Here is a 13,159-nt window from a genome sequence, read left to right as displayed (position 1 = left end):
ACACACACGGTAAGGCATAAATCTTTTCAAAACACAGATTTGTAGAACAAGAACCAATTTAAGGACACATTTAACTGGAATTGCAAGATAGAGGCAATACAGTTTCTTCCAGAGGATCATTCTGAGCTGTAAAAGTGAAAGAACACTCATGAACTTCCAGACAGCAACTGACATTAGTTTCCTTACACAATCATAAGTCCATTTGTCAGATGTCACACATAGTATATCACGTGACCCCTCAGGATCTGGAGGGACTGACTGTGGCATCTTCACTTACTTTCATGGTATTGCTAGACATCATAGCTATCTGAAAGATAGCTTTGATGTCTAATTCTGATCACTGTACCTCCTAAATTCATGAATTAAAAACCTCTGTAAGAAAATAATAAGCTAACAATAAACTAGTAATGTAAGCAAAAGCAGGCCACATAGAAGATGGTAATTCTGCCAACTACGGCTATGATAATTGCTTTGCCAATGCCACCACAAGATAAGAATGCTGATGAGATAACATGAAATTATCATGACTACTTGAATAGACTATTTTTACTAAATTACGACGTTTTATTGAACTTCAAACTCCTTTCAGATACATAGTTTTGTATGTTTTGTAATATGCAACATTAATATAAGAAGATATATACATATTTTTGTGAAGAATTGAGCATTACACATTCAACAAACTAAGTGATCAAGAACACTTACAAATTAGACTTTTCCATATTTTCAATAGATTTTTAAATTTTTTAAAAATTTTATTATGTTTCTTATTTAACATCGTATTACACATGAGTAAAATAAAGTACATACAGCAGGAAGAACCACAAGACCATCAGGAATTATATAAATGCTACATTCATAGTGATTTGGCAGTTTGTATTTGGCAAACTAGAAGTAAACATCTCTCCTATCTTGTTGGTTCTAAATTTCTAAATGGAGATCAATATCTATCATATTTCATCTCTATTAACTTAAAACATCTGTCTTGATGTTTTAACCCCTTACCTACTAAGCTTAGTTGAATGACTAAACTCTCTGGTCTTCAAACCCAGACATGAGAAGGGATAAAACTTAAATGCCTGAGTGAATCTGGAATGCAGGTTAGCAGCTTCCAAAGTGAAAAGATTACTGAGACAGTTTACTGCCTGAACAGTCACCCAACACTCTCTATAATGTTGGAGCATCATCTTCAGCCTTCTTGACCAATATATCTGACAGACATATTTGGTTTATGCATAGACAAAGCTTTGTGTGCTTGCTTTTGTCAGTCTTTTCACTCAAAGGCAGTGTCTAGTTTAAAACCAGGAGGTGTTTCTTGTGCACAACAAATAGGTGGCCTTTGTTTCTTGATCATTAAATAAGACCTTGTCTTTTGATTTGAGAATTGAGGCCCCTGGGATTTAAAGTTATCATAGAAAGGCAATTGTTAATTGTGGTCATTGTGTAGTAGTTTTTTGTTGTTGTTGTTTGAGTTCTCAGTAGTTATTTGTGTTTTAATAATTATGGCTTTATAATTCTTTCCACACTCCTTTGGCTATGGTTTTTATTCTCTTCAGCTCAAAATACTGATTCCTGTATTTTCTTCAGATGCAGTTATATGCATATAAATTCTTTTAGGCTGTTTATATTATTGAACATTTTTCTTTCTCCTTCACCAATGGTGCATAGCTTTTCTGGGTATATTAATCTAGGATGTCATTGTTTTGTAGGACTTGGAATGCATTACTTCAGGCTCTTCTGGCTTTCAAAGTTTCTATTGAAAAATCAGCTGTTTTTTTTCTGATGAGTTTTCCTTTATATGCCACTTGTGTGTGTGTGTGTGTGTGTGTGTGTGTGTGTGTTTTCCTCTTGCAGCCTTCAATATACTTTCTTTGTTCTGTACACTTAGTATTTTACCTGATAATGTCATGGGCATTTTCATTTCCAGTCTTGTCTACTTGGTGTTCTGTGTGCTTCTTTTATCTGTTTGAGTAAGTTGTTTCTTGGTTTGGAGAAGCTTTTTTCAAAGATCTTTTGGAAGATCTGAACTCTGTCACTGACATTCTTCTTCCTCATCAATGATTATAATTCAAGGATTTGGTCTTTTTTCCCGGTGTCTGAACTTTTCTGTATGTTTCTTTCCTATGTTTCAAAATAATTTGTCATGTTCTTTGTTTATTTAGTACAGATCCTTGGCTTTTTTAAAAATCATTTTCTGATATTCTGTCTTCTACTTGATCTATTCTACTCATAAAGTTTTCCTTTGAATTTACTAGTTGAGTTATTGTGTTTCTCCATTCCAGCTTCATTTCTGCTTCTCTAGTTCTGGACTGTCTCTGTCATCCATCAGCCATATGTTTCTGTGGTTTTGTTGTTGTTGTTGTTGTTGTTGTTTTGTTTTGTTTTGCTTTGCTTTGCTTTGCTTTCCTCACTCGGATGTTTATCGTCCTTAAGTTCGTCTTGATTTCACTGAGCTGTTTCCTTCTGTCTTCTTTAAATGCCAAATGCCTTGAATGCCTTGATGAAGCTAATGATTGCTGTTTTAAACTCAGCATCCTGGAGTTCATTTCGGTAATGCTCACTGGAAAACTTTCCTATGGAACTGGTAGGTTTTTGGAGAGGAAATATTTGCTTGATATTTCATATTGTTTGTGTTTTTCCATGAACTTTGGGCATATGGAGTCCTTTTGTCAGTTCTACCTGATATGAATAGATCATGTTGGAGTAGAAAAGAGGACAGGCAACTGGATTGAGCCCAGCAGTTGGAAATGTCTTAGTTGAAAGGAACTCAGCTGGGAAGAGGGAAGTGCCTAGTGGGTGTGTACCCTAGGGTGTATAAACTGGTCTAAGCCTGGAGTAGGAGGCCAGATCTGGCAGGGTGGAGAGCTTGAAAGTGCTCTGGGAGGGGCCTGTGGTTTTGGTTAAATCAGTTGTGGAGCAGCCAGGGATGGCCAGACTAGACTAGGACACTGAAGTACAGCCTGGACCAGGTCCAGCTTTATATATGCTTTTTGGAACACTTTTGTTGCTAATCAGATTAACTCTTTGGTTTCTTTCTGGATTTTCCATTCTATTATTCTGATTTATATGCCTGTTTTCTTCTTTTCACTTTTCTTTTTTTTTTCTTTTCTTTTTTTTTTTTTCTTTTCTTTTTTTGGTTTTTCAAGACAGGCTTTCTCTGTGTAGTCTTGGCTATCCTGGACTCACTTTGCAGACCAGGCTGGCCTCGAACTCACAAAGATCTGCCTGCCTCTGCCTCCTGAGTGCTGGGATTAAAGGCGTGCGCCACCACGCCCTGCTTATATGCCTGTTTTTTTAGTGTCATATATAGTTACTATGGCTCTGTTGCGTAGTTTGAAGCAACTACCTTGGTTTCATGGCATCTTTTGTCTTCCACGTAAATTTTAGGGTTGTGTATTCTAGTTCTTCGAAAACTGTCATTAGAATTTTGATGAGCATCGGATGGAATGTATACGTTGGTTTTTGTTATATAATCATCAGTTTTTCCAACCGGTGAATTAGAGTAAGCTTCCCAATTTCTTTTATTTTCTTTAACGACTTTCTTCAGTCTTTTTAAAGTTTTCCTTAAGGACCATTCACTTCCTGCGGTGGCTTGAAAGAGAATGGCCCAATATGCTCATACGTTTGAATGTTCGGCCCCCAGATTGGTAGACGCATTTGGTAACGATTAGAAAGTATGGCCTTGTTGGAAGGCATGCCATTGGACATGGGCTTTGAGGTTGCAAAAGCTGACACCTCTCTGCCTCCTCTGTGGTGTGGATGAGATGTAAACACTCAGCTGCTGCTCCATCACCATGGCCTCCTGCTGCTTTCATGAGCTCACACTCTGAAACGGCAAGCAAGCTAAATACAGGCTTTCTTTCATAAGTTGCCTAAGTCCTGATAGCTCTTCAAAGTAAGATAAAAGGAGCTAAGGCACTTCCTTTACTAGATTTACTCCTAGGTATTGTGTTGCCTTTTTAAAAATGTTTATTTTTCTGTTGTGGATTGGGCTTGTAATTGATCTTGTGCTATTGGCACAAAAATTTTTTATTATTAAAGTGTCTGCTTGTATGTCTGTTGAATATGATTGACTGTCATGGTACAAAAATGGAAGTGATAGGACAATGCACTGGAATTAGTACTCTCGAGTGACTGGAGTTTTTTCTGTATGTGTTAGTTTTTTTTTTCAACTAAAATAATAAATGCAATTTTCTACATGTATGTGTATATGTGGGGGGAGAGAGAGAGAGAGAGAGAGAGAGAGAGAGAGAGAGAGAGAGAGGGAGGGAGGGAGGGAAGGAGAGAGCCCATTTAGGCAAGGTTTCTTATCATTTCTGCAGCACTGCCGATGCCAGACTAGCTGCTCCATGACGTTCTAGCAGATTCTTCTATCTCCTCCCCTTTATCACCTCAACAGTGGTGGGCTTTTAGATGCTCACCACTACATCCAGATTTTCGCTCCAGTCATCAGACTGACATGGTAAGTCCTTACCTCCTGAGCCATCCGATGACTTAAATCTACTGAATCTGATGATTTCATGTTCTGCTCCTTTACTAAAAGTCCTAACAAATATAAGACTTTTTTTTTCTTGTGAAGCCACTGAGATCTCTTAATTTTTAGGATCATGTCGGCTGAAGTATCGATAACATAAATCCTTTCCAACTTGTATACTTTTTTATATTTGCATTTGCCAATTGCTCTAAGACTTCAAATACTGTCCTGAATAAGAACGGAGGAGATGGGCACCCAGTCTCATTCTTTATTTTAGTGTGAATGCATTGAGTGTAGGCTTGGGGCGTAAGTTTGCCATATATGCCCTCCCCCCCCCCACATATCCACATGCATACATTTAGAAAAACGCATTTATTCTTTTAGTTGGTAAAGACCCTCAGTCACCCAAGAGAAAGTGTCCACTTTCACACCTCATGCCATCGCTAAGGGCAGGTGGATACCCAGCGAGGAAACCTGGATAATGTGTGGAGAACAGAGATGTACTTCTGGTGTAGACCCAGCCCTGCAGACCAGGTGAGATGTCACCTGCAAGAAGTTGTTCCCTTAGGTGTGACATCAGATTCCTACTTGATTTGCCCAGTTCTGCAAAGGGGCACAACAATGTGAAGGGATAAAAGTGGTGATGGTGGTGGTGGTAGTGATGGGGAGATATTGCTGTATTTCCTCAGAAAAAGAAAAAAATGAAAATTATAAAAATTAATTTTCCGTTTGACTTTATTTCCCAATCCTTTCTCTCAACCAGGACACTTGATGTAGGAATGACAAATATCAGCATCCGACAATCCAATTATACCCCAAATGCTACATCTAGTCTGGGGTAGTTGTTGTTTCTGGTAAGATACACTAAGTGGCACCAACAACAGAGTAACTGTAAGGTAACCACCATGAAGCCAGAGAGCTGTTGCTCTACCACAGCTCCATGGAGAAAGATTTCAACAAAAACGAAGATGGCAATCCCAGTTGTGAGGGAGTAAAGTCTCAAGTGGCCACTCGACAGAGTTCTTCCGGGCTCACAGATGATAGGTTGTATATCAGGAAGTAGTTGCAGTCTAATTAACAAAGTCACCGTTTCTCTTTCTAGAAATAGTTTATGTTTCAGTTAGTGCCTGGTGTTTCAGGTAGAATGCAGGATGGGCTGTTAGAGAGGCATCTGGCCCCTGGTTGGTCATACAGATTGGGCAGCATTAGCAGTCATGGCTGCCTTCTAAACAGTGGTCGCAAGATGACTTCTGACTTGTAATCTCAAACATCGAAATAAACAAAAAGGCTAGCAATTACACTATCACATTAGTAAATAGCACTTGAAAATGAGCTGCTACAGGGCTGTGTTTGCGCAAAGGTTTCACAAGACGAAGCACCCAGTCTTTTTCCTCCCACGATTCGCTTGCAGAGCAGCCCTTGTGGCCATTTCAAAGACCATCCTCACTCCATCTTTGGTCTTTGCTGAACATTCCACATACCCAAAGGCGCCAATGCTGTTCGCCAAATCTTGGCCTTGTTCGCGTTTGACTGGCTCCTGCATTCTCTTGGCTAACTCATGTCTTGTGTGCATGTCACTCCGGAGATCCTTCTTACTGCCAACCAGGATGATGGGCACGTTGGGACAGAAATGCTTGACTTCTGGAGTCCATTTCTGTGGGATGTTCCCGAAGCTATCAGGGTTGCCAATGGAGAAACACATCAGGAGGACATCTGTGTCCGGATAGGAGAGCGGCCTCAGGCGATCATAATCTTCTTGTCCCGCTGTGTCCCACAGGGCCAACTCCACTTGTTTCCCGTCCACTTCGATATCAGCCACATAGTTCTCAAACACCGTGGGCACGTAAACCTCAGGAAATTGGTCTTTGCTGAAGACAATGAGCAAGCATGTCTTTCCACAAGCCCCATCGCCCACGATCACCAATTTCTTCCGAACGGCAGCCATAGCTTAGGACGTTCCTGCTACTCTGTAAAGCACCTGGGACTTCTCAGATCACTGGCTCTTTCAGACTACACCCAGGCAGACCAATTAGTATGGAGGACACCTGTCCTGAGTCACCACCTCTGAGGCACAGCTCAGGAGGAGGTGGCTGACTCAGGAGAGAACCAACTGAAGAAGGTGTTAGAAGGCGGGTGATGGAGGGAGGGGAGGGGACACGCATGCGCCTGAATGCCCAGCTTGGCTCGAGTCGGCCCGCCTCACACACCCTCACACTTCGTACTTAACAGGATTGCTCCAGAGAGATCTATTGTCCAGAAAGCAAGGTCCTTAAGCAAACATCACACCCACATGGGGCATGATGGAAATCCTCAATGTACATTCTTTTACTTGTTTCTTCAAGTTCCTTTGAGATGATTGTGTGATTTCTTTCCTTAAACCTACTTTAATGTTTCACCACATTTACTGATTTGCATATATTGAACGATCCTTGAAACTGTTAAATGAAAACAGAGAAAATACTCCAAGATACTAGCATAGATAAATTTCTGAAAAATATTCCAATGGCAGTCAATAATTCTAAGAACTTACATATGAAATTGCATAGTTGCAAAGTTACTGCAGAGCACAGAAAACAATAAACATATTGGTGAGAAAGTCTACAGAGTAAGAGAAAATCCTCAACAACCATGGTTTTGAAGGGATTAATATTTAGATTTTCTACTAAATCAATTAAACACTGGAAGAAAAATTTCAATTTATGAATAAATTGAGCAGACGGTTCTCAATAAACAATACAAGTGACCAATAAATATGAGCAAAAAGTGTTCACTACACTTAGCTAAGAGGAAAATCAAAATTAAAACTCTTTAATATTGTATATTACCACAAGAAGAATGCCTATGATCGAGAAAATATAATAAGTGCTGGTAAGGATGTGGGAAAAGAAAAAAAACCCCATACATTCCTGGTAGAAATAGAAAGTGTCACAGCTGCTATGGCAACCAAAATGTATTCTCCTAAGCAAGCAAACACAAAAACCATGTAACAGGTAGACGAATAACACAACTAAGCAACCGCTTCTTGTGTGTCTATAAGTCACCTACCACTTCTGGTCATATACATGAGTCAGGAAGTCAACATGCTACAGAAATACTTGAATGTTCTTGCTTGTTCACAGCATCCAAGCAAAGGGACCACACTAAATTTCCACTACTAGATGAATAAATAAAAGGAATGCATATATACACGATGGAGCTTTGTTCAGCCCCCAAGAAGAGAAGATTGAAATAATGTCATTTACAGGAAACAGATGCAAGTGGACATGTACTTTGTGCCTTTGGCTTTGGGGTCACCCAGCAGATATGCTGGAAAACACCATGAAGTAACCTGTGTAATCGAGCTTGCAGAAGTTATTCTTCCTGTAATAAAACAAGACAGAAATGTCTACCTAGAGCCTTCCACAGAGAAGGTTGAAATGTCAGACTTCTTTCAGCAGAGTGGGAAAAGGCATGGGCAAAGGAAGAAATCCAACAGATTCTGTCAGATGAGCTACAGGGATCCTATCCTGATAAACTTGATTCTCTGAAAATGCATTTGTTGTGCATCATAGGAGCCACCACCATGTTTTCAAACACCACAAGTATGTAAACAGAAGTAAATGTATAGTAAATATAACAGAACTACAACCTCACCACAGCCTCAGATCACAGCACAGAGACGTAGGAGCCAGAGCTCTAATGCCCAGAACACACCCACACCCTAAATTCATAGCAGGCTACCAAGAAGAGACTTGATACCCTATGAGCATATACTGGGGAGGAGGTTCCCCTCAGTCACAGTCAAAGGGGAGGGAGTAGGAGGGAAAATGGGAGGGAGGGGGGAATTGGCAGATACAAGGGATGGGATAACAATTGAGATGTAATATGAATAAATTAATAAAATATATTTAAAAAAAGAAAATCATAGGCTAACAATAAATTAGTAATGCAAGCAAAAAGCAGGCGACATAGAAGACGGTTATTCTACCTCCTATGCCTGTTATTATTGCTTGCCAATGCCACCACAAGATAAGAATGCTGATGAGATAACAGTGCTGAAACGTGAAATGATCATGACTACCTGAATTCACTAATTTTACTAAATAAGACTTTTTATTGAACTTCAGTTTTGTATGTTTTATAATATACAACACTAATATAATATGTGCATTTTTATGAAGAATTGAGCATTACACATTCAACAAATTAAGTGATCAAGGGCACTTACAAATTAGATTTTTTCCATGTTTGCAATAGATTTTTAAATACATAGTTAAATACTGGGAATTGCTGAGATTCTCAGTGTCCATAAAGAAGAGCTCTAGAATTTTTTTCGTAGTGTTTATACCTAACTTCAGTAACTACGAAATTTTCTCTCTTCAACCTAGAAACAAAAATGCAGTATAAAGAATCATGTAAGTCATAGTTAAATGAAAGAAAAGGTTGAATTAATCTAATAACCTAGGATTAAAGACATCATCTTAACACAGAATTGTCATACTGCTTTCAAAAATAACCTTTCCCAAATACAAGCAAGTACCAAAGTCAGTACTGTTTATACAACTGTGGATGAGTGCAGTTACACTATGGAGAAAGGAAGGTTGCCGGCGGGTGCAACTTGGTGCCAATCACCAGGTTCCCATCACTGGAACGATTGCACTGCATAAATGACATGAACAGAAGGTGAGCAAGACCTGTAGCTGTAGACTCCGGGCCACAATCTATGTGCTAAAGCTAATGTTGCCCTCACGTCTAGGAAAGAGTTGCTGTTAACAGAATATTTGATTTTGAGTATTTGACTGGGGCACTTTCAAGAATGTGGCCCATACACAACATAAAGGTGCATTTATTTGTTGTCTACTTTTACCAGAAAGGTTAATTGTTTCCTCTTCTTTGGCATTCAGGGACTAATGGTTGCTATTGTGATTGGTAATAAGTGCCCCTCCAAATAAAGGTAAAAATGTGTTTTCTTATAGAAAAGAAATATAGTTCTGAGCTCTGTCTTTCTAGCAAATTCCTACAGAATTAAGCACTCTTTTCAAGTCATGAATGATCTTCCCACAAAACAAATTATAGAAATTGTTCTAACCCATGTTTACATATAACATAACAGGTATGTTCTGTACACATGAACTCAAAGATGAAAGAATACACACACTTAAACATGTGCAAGCATTTGGCAAAACAATATTTACTAAATACTTTGTTGAGTACACAGAAGTATAAGATTTTGCCCTGTTTGCTTGCCTGTCAACTAGAATTCTGCAAGAAAACCTGAAATTCCTTGGTTTGGCGCAAAAGACATTTTATTACTCGTAGCAGCTCCCCCAGTTTTTCACTGACTCCTGGGGACTAATTTCTATGAAACAATGATCTTATTTCATCAAATGTATCAGGCTGTGCTCTCAAAGAGAAACACAGGGCTTCAAGAAACCCAGATTTCATAATGTGCAGCCAGTCTGCCTGCCATAGCTCAAGGGGAGACACTGCCTACTATTTTGGGTAACAAACAAACCTGTTCTGTACTCTGGATGGAGATCATTACAGTGGTCCAAGGATGCTAAACAAACATCCCTGAACTATTATCCCAGAACAAAGAGAATCACTGTTTCTGTTCCTGTGATATGCAGAAATGAGAGAGACTTGTCTCCCAACAATGCCAGAAAATTTATTCCCAGCACGTGGATGGAAGAGGGTGCACGGCAGTGCTCATGAGAATCATCTGGCCTATAATTCTCCAAAGGCAAAACAGAACACCGAGACATGCCTAACTAACGTATGGACATTTCCACACCACCTTTCCTGGGAAGCACATGTTTCCCATTCCGAGGTCACCCTGACACACTCCCTGCTGGAGAGCATCAGGGCTGGGCTTGCTTCCTAGGCACTGTGCTGCCAACTGACTCCGAGCCCCACAGAAAGCTGAGTAATGGAGCATTAAATACCAACAATCTGGCTATCACAAGGTCTTAATCTCTTTAAGCCCCACAGGGATCAAGGCAAACATCAAAATAAGCACACCAAATGTGACTTCAGTTGATTCTTTAGGCAGGAGAAGCCTAGAACACTGGTGAGAGCATGTGGAGCTCAGGGTTATTTGTATTATGCACAGCATATTAAGATATCATCCTCTGAGGCAGCAGGGCAGGAGAATCCTTGCCAGGCTTCCCATCAGGCTGCCATGTACCATAGGCAAACAAGGGTGCCAAATGCAAACAGTTATAGAGCACACATGTGGTGAGCCTCCCCGGGACCTCAGATGGCAAGCTACAGCAGAGAGGATTTGATTTCGGCTGCATGGGAGCTTTACAAATTTTTTTAAATGGAATTTTACTTTGCCTTCTGAAGGATGTGAGTTGGGTGTTATGGGGCATTTTTTTTTTTTTAGTTGTACATCTCTGAATATGGCTGAACGTCTAATGGAGAAAGTATAACGTTTTAACTGTCCAATGTTTGAATATCGATTCTAAGCAAGCTATTCCTTCAGTGTCTTCTCTCTGGGTTTTGTCTGCAAGTATGAATAATCTACAACTATGGGGAAAGCTTTTAAAAAGCATATTTAAAAACAGTTCGGAGTGTAACGTACAGGAGAAACTTAAGATATCTCGAGGAGTGGCCAACGCCCCTGCTCTGCTTTGCATTTGCGTTTTGGCTGCACCTCTGTGCAGCTGTGGACCTTTGTATCATGGACTGGTCACGACAAATCAAAGCTCAGGTGGCCCACTTCAGACCAGCCTCAGGGAGAACAACTACTTTCCAGAGCTGCTGTTTCTCTGAAATGGTGCACTTCCCTTCTACCTCTGTGTTTACATTGTAATCTTCTATATGGCGAGCTGCAGGAGGAAGGAGTCATTTGAGCTGAGCCACACCAGCCCCCTAGGTAGGAGACACACTCAGAAAGATGTGCTGATGAGCTCAGTGTGAGAGATGTACCCCATCAGCTGCAAACGTGTGTGTCTGTGATTAACAGGAGGGCTTTAATGTGGATCTAATTACCATATGCCTGTGGAGGCAGTAATGTTTCTAGCCCACATTATCTGTCCACATTTACAGCATAAACTAAACAGCTCTAAATAATGTGGTTTATTTCATCAGCACAGACCGTTCTTTTTCTTGCCAACAGACTCAGTTCTGGCTCTTTGCTGGGTACACAGAGTTTGTGAACTCTTTTTGCAAGAAAATTGGTTTCACTTATGTAATTACTATTTCTTGAACTTTATTTCAGATCTGCATATAGGAAAATATGTATAGATACAGCTTATTGGACATGTTTCCTAAAGATGCATTAATAAGACAAACATGATGCAAACGTGCCAGTGTGGGTTTGTTCAGAATACAGTTAAGATTTACATTAAACACATGGCCTTACATATAGCTTGGGGCATCACAGCACAGTCTATTACTTTTCAGAAGGTCATGACATTTGAGTCACTTTGCCTGCTTACCAATGTAGAATGTTTAAAGAAATAAATGATAAATTCTATGTTTTCTAATTCATCAATAATTATTTCTCTACTTATCCTGTTTATTATCCAGTTTATTGACTTACATTTTACCTAAATTTGGTTTAGATACATCTCAATAGGAAACAGTTTCTCGATTCCTTAATGATACACAGAAAATTCCACATAGATTTCAGTGCTGGGTCCTATTTTGGTTCAAAAAAACCAGGACCAGCTTTCTACCCTTATTCCTAAAACTAATCAGAGTATTCTAAATCAATGACAAGTTGAATTACCTAGAAAGAATTGCCCAGCACTACATGAGCTCATATTTCATAATTTTAATATTTTATTTGAATACAGTGTTCTGATTCACAGATAATAGTTCCTTCTAGAGTTATTTAGGAGCAGCCTGACAAGACCTCCTCAAAATTTAGTTCAGCATAGTTAAGACTTACAAAGACTTTTGCAATTAGACAGATCACTAAAATGATACTGGTGATAGGTGGTCCACGGGAAGCTGCAGGACCTGATTCCCCCATAAAAACAGGTAGATAACTTATGAAACAGCAAGCCTTTAAAATTTTTTTATTTTATCTTTTTGAGAAAGCATAGCACCCAGGTCAACATGAACACAAGAGAGATTCACCGTATCCTTAGGACATTGAAGCAAACTTGAGGGCAGAGGGGAGAAACTGACATTTCCTACCAGCATACATGCAATGGTGTCATCACCAAGAGGGTCATTTAACCTTGTTCAAGCCTTTAGATGCATCTATCCCTAACTAACATATATTGGAAAACTCCAGAAATCTCAGATTTCAGTGTACAGAGATCTTTGTACACTCAGATTACTCTCAAGTTCCTAACTACAGGAACAATGAGAGATAATAAATTTCTTAACTCAAAGCATTGGTAACTCTGGGTGAATATTATGGAGTGAATTGTGTTGAGATTCTAACTCTTGATATCTCAGAATGTGGCCTTGCTCAGAAATTAAGGTGAGATCTAGTCCAGTGTGCCAACTATCCTTATAAAGAGGAAGTATTGAAGATAGTCTCAAAAGACACATAAACGATGCATGCCCATATGTATGTACACACACACACACACACACACACACACACACACACACACACACACACTGGTAATGAAGATAAAAATTAGGGTGATACTTTCACAAGCACAGAAGTAACAAAGATGGGCTATAATCAAGAAAACTTTATATAAGAAGCACAGAGTAGACTCTCACAGTCCACAAAAT

General features: G+C 39.4%; 1 protein-coding gene across 1 annotated transcript; it reads right to left on the bottom strand.

Annotated features, from left to right (window-relative positions):
* Positions 1-4,874: 4,874 nt before the first annotated feature.
* LOC311600382 (transforming protein RhoA-like) lies at positions 4,875-6,609 on the bottom strand. The gene has a single exon (XM_084786978.1). The coding sequence runs from the start codon at positions 6,417-6,419 to the stop codon at positions 5,838-5,840; it is 582 nt and encodes a 193-aa protein (XP_084643104.1). The 5' UTR covers positions 6,420-6,609; the 3' UTR covers positions 4,875-5,837.
* Positions 6,610-13,159: the final 6,550 nt, after the last annotated feature.

Source organism: Acomys minous, assembly GCF_964271855.1.
Source record: "Acomys minous genome assembly, chromosome: 6".
Lineage (NCBI taxonomy): Eukaryota > Metazoa > Chordata > Mammalia > Rodentia > Muridae > Acomys > Acomys minous.
Note: the sequence above shows the minus strand (reverse complement) of the source record. Positions and strands in the feature narration are given on the sequence as shown.

What these genes read in the sequence shown, in the direction of transcription:
- LOC311600382 (XM_084786978.1), bottom strand. Translation starts at nt 6,419, where the DNA reads ATGGCTGCCGTTCGGAAGAAATTGGTGATCGTGGGCGATGGGGCTTGT.